General features: G+C 43.8%; 1 protein-coding gene across 1 annotated transcript in view; it reads right to left on the reverse strand.

Moving 5' to 3' along the window:
* Nucleotides 1-238: 238 nt before the first annotated feature.
* The window catches only part of LOC137161083 (uncharacterized), an 81,827-nt gene continuing 67,536 nt past the window's right edge, over nucleotides 239-14,529 (reverse strand). Inside the window, exons 25-30 of the mRNA XM_067560119.1 lie at nucleotides 14,033-14,173; nucleotides 13,276-13,481; nucleotides 11,533-11,768; nucleotides 5,106-5,259; nucleotides 4,385-4,433; nucleotides 239-320 (exon numbers count right to left, since the gene is read on the reverse strand). Of these exons, the coding sequence (XP_067416220.1) occupies nucleotides 310-320; nucleotides 4,385-4,433; nucleotides 5,106-5,259; nucleotides 11,533-11,768; nucleotides 13,276-13,481; nucleotides 14,033-14,173 (797 nt within the window). The 3' untranslated portion in view covers nucleotides 239-309. The remainder of the gene's footprint in view (nucleotides 321-4,384; nucleotides 4,434-5,105; nucleotides 5,260-11,532; nucleotides 11,769-13,275; nucleotides 13,482-14,032; nucleotides 14,174-14,529) is intronic.

The raw sequence follows: 14,529 nt of genomic DNA on the forward strand, positions 1-14,529 counted from the left end.
AATAAAGAATTAAAGAAGGCTAATGTAATTAATGCAGATCAACCTGAGTTTAGAGGAAACAGATCCTGTCAAACTAACTTGATTTTTTTTATTAGATTACAAGTTTGGTTTATTAAGACTTCTGTAAGGTGTTTGACGTGGTACTGCATGACATTTTGATTAAAAATCTAGGATGATATAAATGTAACATGATACAAATTAAATGGATTAAAAACTGGCTGATAGGTCTCAAAATGTACTTGTAAATGAGGAATCATCCTTCAGCTGGTGTGTTTCTGAATGGGGTCCTGCAGAGATCAATTCTTGGCCCTACTTCACATCTGTATCAGTGAATTGGAAGAGAACAAATCATCACTGAAAAAGTTTGCAGATGACAAAAATCTGGGGAATGGTAAACAATGAAGAGGTTAGATCACTGACTCAGAGCATTCTGGATCACTTGGTAAGATGGGGGCAAGCAAACATGTTTTAATATAGCTAAAACTGTAAATGTATAAATCTACGAACAAAGAAGAGAGCCCATACTGACAGGATGGAGGACTTTATCCTGGGAAGCATAGTCATTGAAAAAGGTTTCAGGGTGATGGAGGAAAATCAGCTAAACATGAGCTTCCAGTGTGGCGCTGTGGTCAACATGGGCAAATGTGATCCTGGGATGTATAAACAGGGAAACTTGAGTAGGAGTAGAGAGTTTATTTTATCTCTGTATTTGGCATTGTGTAACCACTGCTGGAATCCTGTGTCCAGTTCTGGTTTCTGCAATTCAAAAGGATGTTGATAAACTGGAGAGGGGTCAGAGAAGAGCCATGAGCATGATTAAAGGATTAGAAAACATGCTTTATGGTGAGGGACTCAAGAAGCTCAATTTATTTAGCATAACAAAAAGAGAGGGTTAAGAGTGATGTGATCACAGTCTGTAAGGACCTACATGGGGAACACACATTTAACAATGGGCTCTGCAGTGTAGCAGAGAGAGATCTAACATGATCCAATAGCTGAAAGCTGAAACTAGACAAATTCAGACTGGAAACAAGGTGTAAATTTTTAACAGTGAAGGTGACTAGCCATTTGAACAATTTGCCACGTGTTGTGGTGGATTCTCCATCACTGAAAATTTTTCTATCATGATTAGATGTTTTTCTAAAAGCTCTGCTCCAGGAATGATTTTGTGGAAGTTCTCCGGCCTGTGTTGTACAGGAGATCAGAACAGATTATCACCATGGTCCCTTCAGCCTTACAACCTATGAATGCACTTCCTGTCATGACTGGCCCGTGAGCAGTCACTGAGATAAGGAAAAAAATTGGCCTGCCTTGGCATTTCAGGTATGCCACTACTATGGGTAGCATCTTAGTAAAAACTCTGAGGGCCATCGAGAGCCTGAAGAGAAGGACTCTGTATCAATTAATGATCTGGACGTACTGTGAAATGCAGGAATCTCCTGTGCACAGGATCAGTATCTATATAGGAAAAGGCATCCTTCAAATCAAGAGCTGCAAACCAGTTGCCTTAGGTTAGAGAGGGGGTTAGAGAGGCTAGGGTGGTCATCCTGAATCTTGATCTGCATATGAAGACATGCAGCTGTCTGCAATCTAAGATGGGTCTTCCAGATCTCCTTTTTTTGAGGGGACAAGGAAATATCTTGAATAAAAACCTTTTCCCCTTTGTTAAGAGGGTATGGGTTTCTAAAGCTCCTAGCTGTAACAAGTCCACTTTCTCTCTGAGGATACTCTCATGAGAGAGGTCCATGAAGAGAGACCGGGAGGAGGATTTTGAGGTAGAAAGGGAAAGAAACTCTTGTGAAGCCAGTTTACATGATATTTATGACCCATTTGCCAGAGGGGACATGACACCACGCTGGGAAGAAACAGGCCAGGCAGCTACCAAAAAGGGTTATAATGAGGGTAAAGACCAGGTTGGCAGCTCTTATAGGTCCTGTCAAAATAGCCTCCCACCAAGAGACTAAGACTGCGGGGAGGTTGATGGTGGGGCAAGACGCCTGCCACGCTGCAGTCTCTGATGTCTCCTGGGAGGTTCATGTGATCTCTGATGATAAAATGTTGTGGAACAGGGTGACTGTATGCAGGTCTAGAGCAATGTTTCTCAAAGACCGGTCTGTGGACTGGTGCTGGTCCCAAAGATCTCCCCAACACTGTTTAGGAAAGCAGCAAGTGAGTCCCTGGTATCAAAAAGGTTGAGAAACACTGGTCTAGAGTATGTCCTCTGAGACACTGAGGTGTAAATACCTAAAGAGCAGAGAGTTGCCTGGGTGTTCTTGAGAGTATGTAGTGACTCATCCATTTTCTCACTAAACAGATTGTTCCCTTGAAGGGAAGGTCCTGCGCAGTAGCTTGAACTTGCTTGCGGAACCCTGAGGATTGAAGCCATGAGCCCTGTCTCATGACAACCAAAGTTGCCACATGGCAGGAAGCTGTATCTGCAGCATCTAACAAAGCCTGGAGGGATGACCTTGCTATTAAGTAACCCTCCTTGATGATGGCCTGAAATTGTTACGAGAGTTCCTGTGGAATTCTGTGGAACTCAGTTTGTAATTGTTAATAAAATCATACTTGGAAAACAATGAGTGGTAATTGGCTATGCAAAACTGAAGGCTGACAGAAGTTTACACCTGAAAAAATCCAGTCTTTTAAGAACCTTGTCAGAAAGAGTAGACTTGGGCTGGTGCAGCTTATTGCTTTTGTGTAACCACCTGAACCACCAGGGATCTCAGAGTGGGATGAGAAAATAGATATTCCATCCCCTTAGATAGCACAAAAAAGTCTTCCTCAACACTTTTGGGGTGGAGGCACAGGTGAATGGGGTAGGCCACACCACAGTGGCTGGCTCCGTTACTGGTTTGTAGATTGGGAGCACCATTTTGTTAGTGCCTGCAGTTTGAAGGGGATTTAAGCAGCTTGTGAGTTGAATCCTGGATTCCTCCAGAAGAATCTGAAGAGACTCTGCAATCCACCACAAGACATCTTGAAATTGCTTGAAGTTAGTTGGGTAGTGATGATGTGGCTCATATCACCACCTTATCAAGGGATGAGGGAAAAAGTGCTGCAAGGGAGTTGAGCAGCTAATTTGGCTTGGGTTGATCTTCCTCAAAGTACTCATGAGGGGGGCTGAGGATATTTCCTTTGCAGTGATCCTTGTGTAGATTCCTGCTGAGATCCCTTTAAGTCAGGTGTTCTGCAGTAAGGATGCCAGGAATCCCAACAAGTCCAGTGGGTGAGATCATAAGGGCAAGGGGTGATGCCAAAGGGGGAGGGTACAAGGAGAGTTTGGAGCCCCTTTCTGGGCAAACACTGCATCTTGGAGCAGGCAGATGGACAACTGACTTTGTCTCTAGCTCACCAGAAGAACAGGATTCTTCAAACTCCACTGAGGGAACCACTGGTTCTGCACACCTTGTGATACACCTCAGCTAGTTGATGGTATTGTCAAATGGTGCATCAGAGGTGTGGGTATCTCCTTAGAAACCACTGGTTCCACAAGTATCAGCGACTCTGTGTTGGAATAAAAGCCAGATCCTCCAGGACAGTGACCCAGGTCTACCAAAAGGAGAGCAGGAAGAACTGCTACCTCCTAGTGGGGCTGACAGTAGTGATTTCAGTTGGACGGTAGATGATGGAACCATCAAGCCCCTTTTGCTGCTGTGGTGTAGTACTGACAGTGCAGCCAGCGATCACTACCTCCTCTCTATTTCCAGTACGGGGACTGGTCCTGACCCTTCCACAGCTGGCTGTTTAGGGCTGCTCTTGGCCTTTGTTACTGAGGAATTGGCCCCATGGTCCCAGTGAGCTCTTAACATATCCATGTTGGGATGTGATTTGGAACGTGGTGGTAAGGTAATCCTCTTTTTAGAGGCCTTAGGAGGGGATCTTTCCTGTTTCTTATGGGAGTGTTTGATCGTACCCTTCTCCACACTTCCCCTTATGCCCTCAATTCGTAGCCCAAGGACGCATAGGGTGCAGGCACAGACCAAAGGACACTGCCAGTAAGAATTTTCAAGTCTCAGGCACGTGGAGCACATGTACAGATAAGGAACATCTCTCGAAAAACCACATACTCTTCCGTAAACCTAACCAAACACATTCAGAAACAGAGGAAGGTCCTCTGAAATGGATCACTGAAAAGGGGATGAGTCTGTTAAGATTCAGACTGCAGTCACCCTTATTAATATGGAAGCAAGGCACACAGAGACCATAAGTCCAGTACAGTTTGCCTTGATCAGAGCAGACATGCGGAGATATATGTGCTATGCAGGCTGCATCTCTTAATTGACCGTAGTCTGCAAAGGAGATGAAGTTCCTGGTTGGGCACATTTTGGGTGTTCCTAGCCTACCGAGGACACAGTAACCATTAACAGTTGCCTTTGCTTACCTGCTACTCTTGGAATGGTAATCGAGTCTTGTTCATACTTCACATTTACCTGAGGAAATAAACCAGAAGAATTAGTTAAAGTTCAGTATATATCCAACTATACAGCCCCCATATCTCTCATCCTTCTCTTTATCAGCAACCATTTTTAATTATGAGAGTCCTGTAGCACTTTAAAGACTAACAAATTTAATTTCTGCAGCCATAAGCTTCTGTAGGCTGTAACCCACTTCGTCAGATGTGGGTTACAGCCCACGAAAGCTTATGCCTGCAGAAATTAAATTTATTAGTCTTTAAAGTGCTACAGGACTTTTGTTGTTTTTGCTGTATACAGACTAACACAGCTACCCCTCTGGAACATTTTTAATTAGCTGCTCAACTATGGCCTGTCAGACTCCAATAAGCCAGAGAGGGCTGGGTCCTAAGTTTGCAAGGAAAGAGAAAGCCCTCAAGGTGCTGTTATAAAATAGAAGGTATGCCCAGGGCTTTGACAAGGAAACAAAGCTCTCACAAGGGATGGCATAATAAGGTTCACCAGTAAAGATGCATAGAAGTCTGTTTCTAGTTAAGGATGAAATCCTCCAGACAAAAGTCAGCGTTCATAGTACTGCACAAGGTTTTAGTTGTACAACTCCCATGAAAGCCATAGCCCAGCTGATGTGACTTGCTTTTAAAGACTGTCAGTGCCTCCCCGCTGTAGCATGTTCCCTAGCAGGTTGCTTACACGAGAGCTGTGTGGTGCCTCAGACAGGGACATTCCTGGAAGGGAGGCTGTATTCCACTCATCACACTCAGGTGCATACTCTCTGCTTGTGTTCCGTGGGTGACTTGCCATGGTCTTTCTGGCTGGCACCACCAGTCTGCCAGGAACATGTGGGCTGAATTAGAGAAAATAAATATATCCAGTAGGGGTATTTAAACAACAGAAGGCTTAAAGAGACTAAAATAGAGGTCACGTCACTGCTAATTCAATACCCACTGTAGACCTAGAAGGACAAAGATGCAGAGATACCATGGTATTGGGCCAAAGTAAACCCTGAGAGAGAAATTCATGAGCCTAAACAGCCCATTATATTTATTCTGGACAAGGAATTTAATTTAGATTGTTTAGTATCCAGATGTGACACACTGTCTGAAAGAACCCCTCAGAACTCCATATTTACCACTGTTACAACAGTATTTCATAACTTCACATACAATACACCAGGATATTAATATTTAGCAGATCAAGATTTTTGAAATATCATCACACAAAGCATACTTTGTACAGAACAGATCATAATTATGTATCTGCTACTAGAATAGGTTGTAAGGTAGGAAACTTCCACAAATAGCCGTTCAGGTACACTGATGAAGTGGCCAGACGTGCTAATTGGCCATTCAAAGAAGAATCCATTAATGGAGATTGTTTACAATGGAGACTTCACTGAGGAAGCAAGCAGGCAATGGACCTTGGTGGCTGACCATTGAGGATGACTTCCCAGGTCACAAGCATTGATTGTTCCAGCAAGCTGGAACAGACTATAAAAGAAGGGGAGTGACATCACTGGGCTTCTCTCCCCGCCCCCAGCTTAACACCTGAAGCAACTTTGGGAAGACAAAGAACTTTGGACTGGAGAAGGCGTGGTCCCAAGTGGGGAAAGCAATCTCTGCCTGGGTACTGAACATCTGTAGCCTACTTGTACCATCTTTCAGGGTGAGACATTTCTAGATTGAACTCCTATTAGTGAGTAGACTTTAGACTGCAATCTTATTTTTATTTCTTTGGCAAACTATTTCTAGTCTCTTTACTTACCACTTACTATCACTTAAAATGTATTTTTCTGTAGTTAATAAACTTATTTTATCTTAACCATTGTGTTTCTGAGTGAAGTGTTCAGGGAATCTCAGCTCAAGTTAATGGGGGGGATGCACAGTCTCCCCATGTTGGGGGGTGGGGACTGAGAGAGGACAGACTTATTAACCTCACTCTGACCTTACTCTAGCCAAACTTCTGACCAGAGCGAGATGGCATAAACTTGGGGTGCGCTCCTGTAGTGAAGAGCTTACGGGTTGCGGGGGTTACTGGCTGTTGCCTTGCTCTATGGTGGGTGCATGACTGGCTCAAGGACAGCATTCATGTGACTCAGTTGGGTATGGGATGACACCTGCTGTCATGCTTGGTGATAACAGGGCCCAGAGAGGCTGTCTGCGTATCATCAGCAGAAGCATGGTTGGACATCAGCCCAGGCTGCAAAGGTAAGGTGGTTCAGCAGTACCACAGATCCAAGCTACATCAGGCTGTATCTTCATGACAGCAGAAAGAGACCTTAGTTGGAAGAGGCTCTTCATTTACAAAGAGAGGCTGGAGAGACACCAGGCTGTAATACTCAGGGCAAAAGCAGTATAATTATCATTTAACACAGTCTTATGTAAAAGAAATCTTGTCAAACAAACTTGTTTTTTTTATTTTTGTTGTTTTACTTTTTAATGACTTCTGCATATTCCCATGTGCAGGAATTTAGCCAGCAGTACATCCCTTAAGAATCATAGAAGATGAAGGTTGGAAGGGAACTCAGGAGGTATCCAGTCCAACCCCCAGGCTCAAAGCAGGACCAACCCCCAATTAAATCATCCCAGCCAGGGCTTGTCAAGGTGCACCTCAAAAACCTCTAAGGATGGAAATTCCTCCACCTCCCTAGATAAACCATTCCAGTGCTTCACCACCGTCCTAGGGAAAAAGATTTTGCTAATGTCCAACCTAGACCTCCCCCACTGCAACTTGAGACCGTTGCTCCTATTTCTGTCATCTGCCACCACTGAGAACAGCCCAGCTCCATCCTCCCTGGGACCCCCTTCAGATAGTTAAAGGCATCTATCAAATCCCCCCTCACTCTTCTCTTCTGAAGGCTAAACAAGCCCAGTTCCTTCAGTCTCTCCTCATAAACTAAGTACTCCAGCCACCTAATAATTTTCATTGCCCTCTGCTGGACTCTTTCCAATTTGTTCACATCCTTTCTGTAGTGGGGGGCCCAAAACTGGACACAGTCCTCCAAATGAGGGCTCACCAATGCCGAATAGAGGGGAATAATCACTTCACTCCATCTGCTGACAATGCTCCAACTAATGTAGCCCAATATGCTATTAGCCTGCTTGGCAATAAGGGCACACTGTTGACTCCTATCCAGCTTCTTGTCCGCTGTAACCCCAGGTCCTTTTCTGCCGAACTGCTGCCTCACCAGTTGGTCCCAATTTGTAGCAGTGTATGGGATTCTTCCGTCCTAGGTGCAGGACTCTGCACTCGTCCTTGTTGAACCTCATCAGATTTCTTCTGGCCCAATCCTCTACTTTGTCTAGGTTACTCTGTATCATATCCCTACGCTTCAGTGTATTTACCACTCTCCCCAGCTTAGTGTCATCTTCAAACTCTCTGAGGGTGCAATCCACCCCATCCTCCAGATCATTAATGAAGATGTTGAACAAAACTGGCCCCAGCACCGACCCCTGGGGCACTGCCCTTGTTACCAGCTGCCAGCTAGACATGGAGCCATTGATCACTACCTGTTGAGCCCGATAATCTAGCCAGTTTTCTATCCATATTACAGTCCATTCATCCAATCCATACTACTTTAAGTTGCTGATAATACTATGGAGACCATAACAAAAGCTTTGCTAAACCAAGGTATATCATGTCCACTGCTTTCCCCACATCCACAATCAGTCATCTCATCACAGAGGGCAATCAGGTTGGTCAGACATGACTTGCCCTGAGTGAATCCATGCTGACTGTTTCTGATCATCTTCCTCTCTTCCAAGTGCCTCAAAATGGATTCCTTGAGGTCCTGCTCCATGATTTTTCTGGGACTGAGGTCAGGCTGACCACTCTGTAGTTTCCCAGATCCTACTTCCCTTTTTTGAAGATGGGCACTGCATTTGCCTTTTTTTCAATCATCTGGGACTTCCCCCAATTGCCACCAGTTTTCAAAGATAATGGCCAATGGCTCTGCAAACACATTAGCCAACTCCCTCAGCACCCTTGGATGCATTGCCTCTGACCCCATGGACTTGTGCATGTCCAGCCTTTCTAAATAGTCTTGCACCTGTTCTGTCAGCACTGAGGACTGCTCATCTCCTCCCCATTCTGTGCTGCCCAGTGCAGTAATCTGGGAGCTGACCCTGTCTGAGAAGACAGAGGCAAAAAAAGCATTGAGAACTTCAGCCTTTTCTATATTATGTCACTAGGTTGCCTCCCCCATTCTGTAAGGGGCCCACACTTTCCCTGACCTTTTTCTTGTTGCTAACGTACCTGTAGAAACCCTTCTTGTTCCCTTCACATCCCTTGCTAGCTGCAACTCCAATTGTGCTTTACCCTTCCTGATTTCACTCCTGGATGTTCAAGCAGTATCTTTATACTCCTCCCTAGTCATCTGACCAAGCTTCCACTTCTTGTAAAGCTTCCTTTTTGTTTTTAAGCCCACTGAAGATTTCTCTGTTAAGCCAAGCTGGTCGCCTGCCATATTTGCTATTCTTTCTGCATATCGGGATGGTTTGTTCCTGTGCCCTCAATAAGGTTTCTTTAAAATACAGCCAGCTCTCTTGGACTCCTTCCCCCCCCCATATTAACCACCAGGGGGTCCTACCCATCAGCTCCCTGCGGGAGTCAAAGTCTGCTTTTCTGAAGTCCATGGTCCGTATCCTGCTGTTCTCCTTTCTTTCTTTTGTCCATCTCCTGAACTCGACCATCTCATGGTCACTGCTGCCCAGGTTACCACCCACTTCTACTTCTAAGAATGTGGACTCTAGTTGAATAGAGATTGAACAGTTTCCCTCCCAAAGCAAGCATCCTCTTCAAATGCCAAGTCAACAGTAGTGCTAGCAAGTATGTATACTCAATTCCAAGTAGCCATATGGAAGTCTTGTGAAGTCAAGGCACTGAGACAGCCTTTGCCCTATTGGAATAAGCCCCAATTTTCCCAATAACTGGAGCTTTGGCTGAAATGCAGCCGGTCTATTCCCAAAATGCTTCTATCTGGATCTTAATGAGGGCTTGTATCAGAACCTAGAAGCACTACAGGACAGAAAAAGCCCTGGCATGGAAGGACTACCTCCAGCTTGAAGACAGCTAGTTAGAGTCCTGGGGCAGCACTGGCAGAAGAGGAGAAGACCTCAGCACAGATGATGATGGAACAAAAGTCCTGGAGCCAGCCATTTGATCCAAGACCTGTGTGCGCTTCCCTCCTTGTCTTTAAGAAAGTCCACCAGATGAGGGAACACCCCAAAGCTCTGTTTCCTCTTGCCTGCAGGCAGAAGGGCCAACTTTGGTCCCAACTGCACATATCTCTAAGATTTGTGAGCTTGCCTGGACCTGGACTAAGATGGAATATCATGGGCTAGCTGAGAAGACAGTGTCTTAGGCTGTGTCTACACACCAGCTGGGAGGGTGATTCCCAGTGCAGGCAGGCGGACACACGCTAGCTCTGCTCAAGTTAGTGCTCTAAAAATAGTAGTGCGGCCCAGGGGGCTGCTCAGGTTACCGCCTGAATACAATTCCACCTGACGCTCTGGGTACATGCTCAGCTGGCTAGTCCCGCTGTCGCAGCCACACTGCTATTCTTAGTACACTAGCTCAAGCAGATGCTGATGCTGTTGAGAGCTAGTGCATCTGTCTAGCCACGCTGGGAAGCTTCAGTTAGGGTATAAGTACATAATGTAAATTCATATAAGTATTTAGACCTGTGTATCTGCCTGAGATGGGATTCTGGGCCTCTGTCTCCGAGATACATGTTAGCAAAGAACAAAGACATAGTATATTCCTTTTGCCTACCCGCAATTAGATGGGTTTTTCTTTATTACTGTGGAAAAGATAAGGGATGTAGTTAAAATGTTTCAAGGCGCAGTAAAGATGTGATATATGAATGCACAAATGAGGGAAAGTTCTGACTCTTCAAGACAGATGCAAGAGCAAGGCCAAGCAACTGGCTGGGAAAGCAAGGGAGATGTTAAAAAGAAACAAACATAGGGCCAAAAAGTGACCATGGCCAAAATGTGATACCATGCCCTGCCCCTGCCATGGGGTACAAAAAGGGTTGTACTAAAGCCCCCAGATCCAGACCACCCAAAAACAGAACATGATCATATATTGGAAGGGGTGATACCGGGGGGGAGTGGGCACAGGTATAATTAAGGCCATCAAGAAAAAGGAGGGGAGAGGGGGTTTTGCCGGCATACAGACCATGGTCAGAGAAAGAGAGTTCTAGGAGAGTACAGAAGAATGGTTAGCAGGAAGGGAATTATTGGAGCATAGAGAAATAAGCCCGACTGGTATGAAGGGCTTGGAAGTATGGTTATGGTTTTAAGCTTGTCAGTGTAATCCCCAATAAACCCTTTGTGGAGTGCCTGCAGATTGGACTCTGGACTGTTGCTTTCCGGTGAACTGTGTCTGGGAACTGAGAGGGGACAGAGCAGGGGAACCCTAACAGCTTCCTCCCAGCTGCTGTGCAGATATCACCTTAGGCAAGCAACTTCTACAAGAAAGTGAACTAACTGGACTGAGCTGTTAATCTATTCCTCTCTTAATAAGATAGCAACTGAACAAACAGAAGTATAACATTTTAGGCTGGATGAAGCAAGTTTTTCAAGTTTACCCAATTTTTTGCTTTAATAAGGGTGAAGAATCAAGACATGCTAATTTAGCATAAACCCTTTCCCTCTGCGTCAACCAGGGCTCTGCCTTCATAAGCCAAGACATACTGCGAGTTCCTATTGGGAGGCAGGCGGTGAAGCTGGAGTTTCCACATGGAAAGGTTAGAAGAAACTGCATTTTAATTGGCAGAGGAAAAGTGGTGGGCTCAATTTGATGAGCAACCGGAAATGAGCGTTTTCCAGCTTTGAAGCCTATAAACTTTAAAACTGTAAATACAGATACAAATTGGCTTTTTGTCACCAAGTCTCTCTTCTGAGCTTGGACTTTGCAGGCCATTTCAATCTTGAGGTGAAATTTTTGTACAGACTTTTGAGCTGCTACAAAATGTGATTTTCCGACAGACCCCACTAAGCTGAGATTGGGGTCGTGTGTAATAGCTGGCTGCAATTTCTGCTGATGCTGTTGAGAGCGCTCTCTCTCTTAGTACTGCTATCTGAGCAGCAAAGCTCTGGGGTGACAGTGCCGTTACCTTGGCAGGCAGGACTCCGCAGGCTTTACTTCTGGGCTTTGTTCTGTGGTTTTGCTCTTGTGCTTCTTCTCCAACTGTAACTGGATCTCTCCTCCTCCTCTCTTTCTGCCATATGGATACAAGTTCACGCCAGGGAGAGGAGGCTGCTGTGCAATGGTGAAAATGGCTGGTTGATCTGATGGTGAATTGGAAGGTGGGACCCCAGCAGTCTTTTCTTCATCATCATATTTTAAATCCTATGGAAGAGGAAAAAAATTGAGTATCTGCTAAACTGAAAGTTCTAAAATGCAGCTTACAGCAAACTTAACTTTTGAAGTCTTAACCATCTATCCCTAATGCCTTCTGAATGTATTTTGTATGGAATTTCCTTGGGTTCTTTTTCTTCTGGTTTAAAAAAAGAATACAGAAAAAAGAAAATACACAAGAAAAAGTTTAGCTCTTCAGGAGTTTGCAGTTCTGCTGGCTTGCACTTTACAAAATGCCCAGTGAGTGAGTAACTTCATTTAATACAACTTCAGGATCTTTTTCAGAATTCAGCTAAAATATGGCAGAAGGTACAAGAGCACTGAACAAGATAAACAATGGCTGAGCCCATAACAGCTTACAATTCAACAGCATGCAGCTTATAATACTTGCATATGCACACACAGCATAGCCTTATTTTGCTGTACGCTTTATAAAAAGAATGAGATGAAGAATGCAGAAGTCTACTGCACACGCGACACATATATTTCATAGGCTCATATTAAATTACAAAGCTTTTGCTTAAAAGACTTTCCAAAAAAAATTAACCCTCAGATAGAGATCAAGCCTAGATCATTTCAGCTCAAGAGGTCAGAATTCCTGAAAAATGAGTGACTAAACACCATGAAAAAATATTTGTCTCCGTTATCATAAGATACAAATCAAAGCAGTAAAGATGTCCTCCCAGGAGGGGAGAAACTATCCAAAAGCTATATATAAAAAGTCTGATTTTGTTTTAAGTGGGTTTTTTTAAACTATTATATCTAAAACTACTACTAAGAACAACTATAGTAAACGAACTATTAAAAGAGCTAAGGACACAGCTGAGGAAAAACTTAACACAGACAACTGCGAAGGCTTCGTCTCAGGCTAAGGTGGTTTAGAAAGAACTGAGGGTGTTTCACCTACACATGAGACTGAATAACATGCATATGAGGACTGAATGGATGCAGCTTGAGAAATCTCTGATCAGAGGTGCAGAGCACACAAGTGCACCTAGAGGGGAGCACCCAAAGGCACACTACTCAAAAAACTACTTCCCATTTCATCTGGCTTCAGAATCAATGACAACTTCCCATGAGAGCTTGCAAGCCTTTACAGTCGTTTCTCCAATGGAAAATTCTGAGTAGTTAAACTGTATAATACTAAAGTTTACCTAGCCACCATAACAAGCTTTCCAAACTTAAATACAGACTCCCACATCACATGTCTAAGTTACGCATATCTGTCTGACTAGGAAGTAGACAGATCTGATGGATAAATGCTAAAAAACCCAAAACATTGAGAATTCACTGTTACTAGAACTAGATTCTGCTGGAGGCTGAAGAATTTGTTCAAGAATAGATGATCTATTAACATGTAGGGGAAGGCCTCAGTCTTTCAGAACAACTCTTCAGGGCTGGCTGGCTCTCATTTGTGATGCTCAAGCATCCAGCTTTTCCAGTGAACAGATTCCAACTCATTCTCTCTTCAAAAAAATAGTCACCAAGCAATTCCCACCTCCAGCATGCAGAACTTATGATGGCTCACTTGAACAGTGCAATACACTCCCAGCGATTCCAATTTATCTCTTCCCTGCTGCAGATTTAGTTCCTGGAACCAAGGTATGCCGCCATGTCTTGCCGATAGGAATTCTATCAAGCTACGGAAAGATGATGGGTCCTGGGGCTTGTCCAGGATTATGAGAGCCTCCTGGTTACCTAGGTCTAAAAGATAGTACAATTAAACTACATTACATAGCACAACATAAACTAATCTCGGAAGTGTGAAGGAGTTTTTTCTATCACTTCCCCCACCTACTACTTGCTGGCTGCTGTTTCCAGGAACCCGACATGTTTGGAGGTAGTCTCAGAATGTTTACATGGTTTATGTCAACTTTGCATTTTGATAGTCACTGCTACAGTAGTGAAGCAATACTAAGTCTATGGATTAACTCAAATTAGCATAGATACTATTCCATAGAGAAGACATAGCAGGAGAACTTCAAAGAAACTCCTGCTGGCTCCACACATACTGATTATTATAATGAGAGATGGAAAAAGCTAATGTGGGTGTATGTGTGCATTGCAAAGTCCCCCGTAGCGGTTCAGACTCTAAATGACAATATATGGTATATTTGTTTAGTGGAGATGAGGAAAGATATGGAAAACATAAACCTTGTACAAAAAAAGCCCTTCAATAGTTCAGAGGTTTTTTTAGGTCATTTACAAGACACCACCACCACCACCACCCCAGAAGCATTCCCATTTCTACTCACTTGAGTTGAATGCCTGGCCTCTCAATCTGGAGTAAATGTCCTTGGCCAACTCAGGTGAGATATGAAGGATCAAATAATACAGGTGGAAGCAACATTCGCAAAGATACACACCGCTGAACGGAAGAGTCATGGTGGTATTATCTTTGGAGGAAGAAAGATGACCATTTAAAAGTATGCTCAAATTTATGCCCCCTATAATAGCAAAACCATATTCAGGGTTTCAAAATTTCTGAACATAATATAGTGCCACAGCCAAAGGATAGTGCTGTAGCTGCTCTATTAATTTAAATTTATATTATGTGCTTTGTCCTTGTGGAAAGAAAATATCCTCCGATCAAAAACCTACTTAAGCCTCCCACATAAGAGAGTAACTAGCTGTTCATTGAAAATTCTAAAATGAAGTCGAATTTTAAAGTGTACAAAAAAACCCTCACTAGAGAATGGCAGTAGGTATCAAATACTGTAATGACTAATTCCTCAAGGCCAGCGACCAGGAG

This window comes from Emydura macquarii, unplaced genomic scaffold (assembly GCF_026122565.2).
Source record: "Emydura macquarii macquarii isolate MOO-44397 ecotype Brisbane River unplaced genomic scaffold, CSIRO-AGI_Emac_v2 contig_2246, whole genome shotgun sequence".
NCBI lineage: Eukaryota > Metazoa > Chordata > Testudines > Chelidae > Emydura > Emydura macquarii.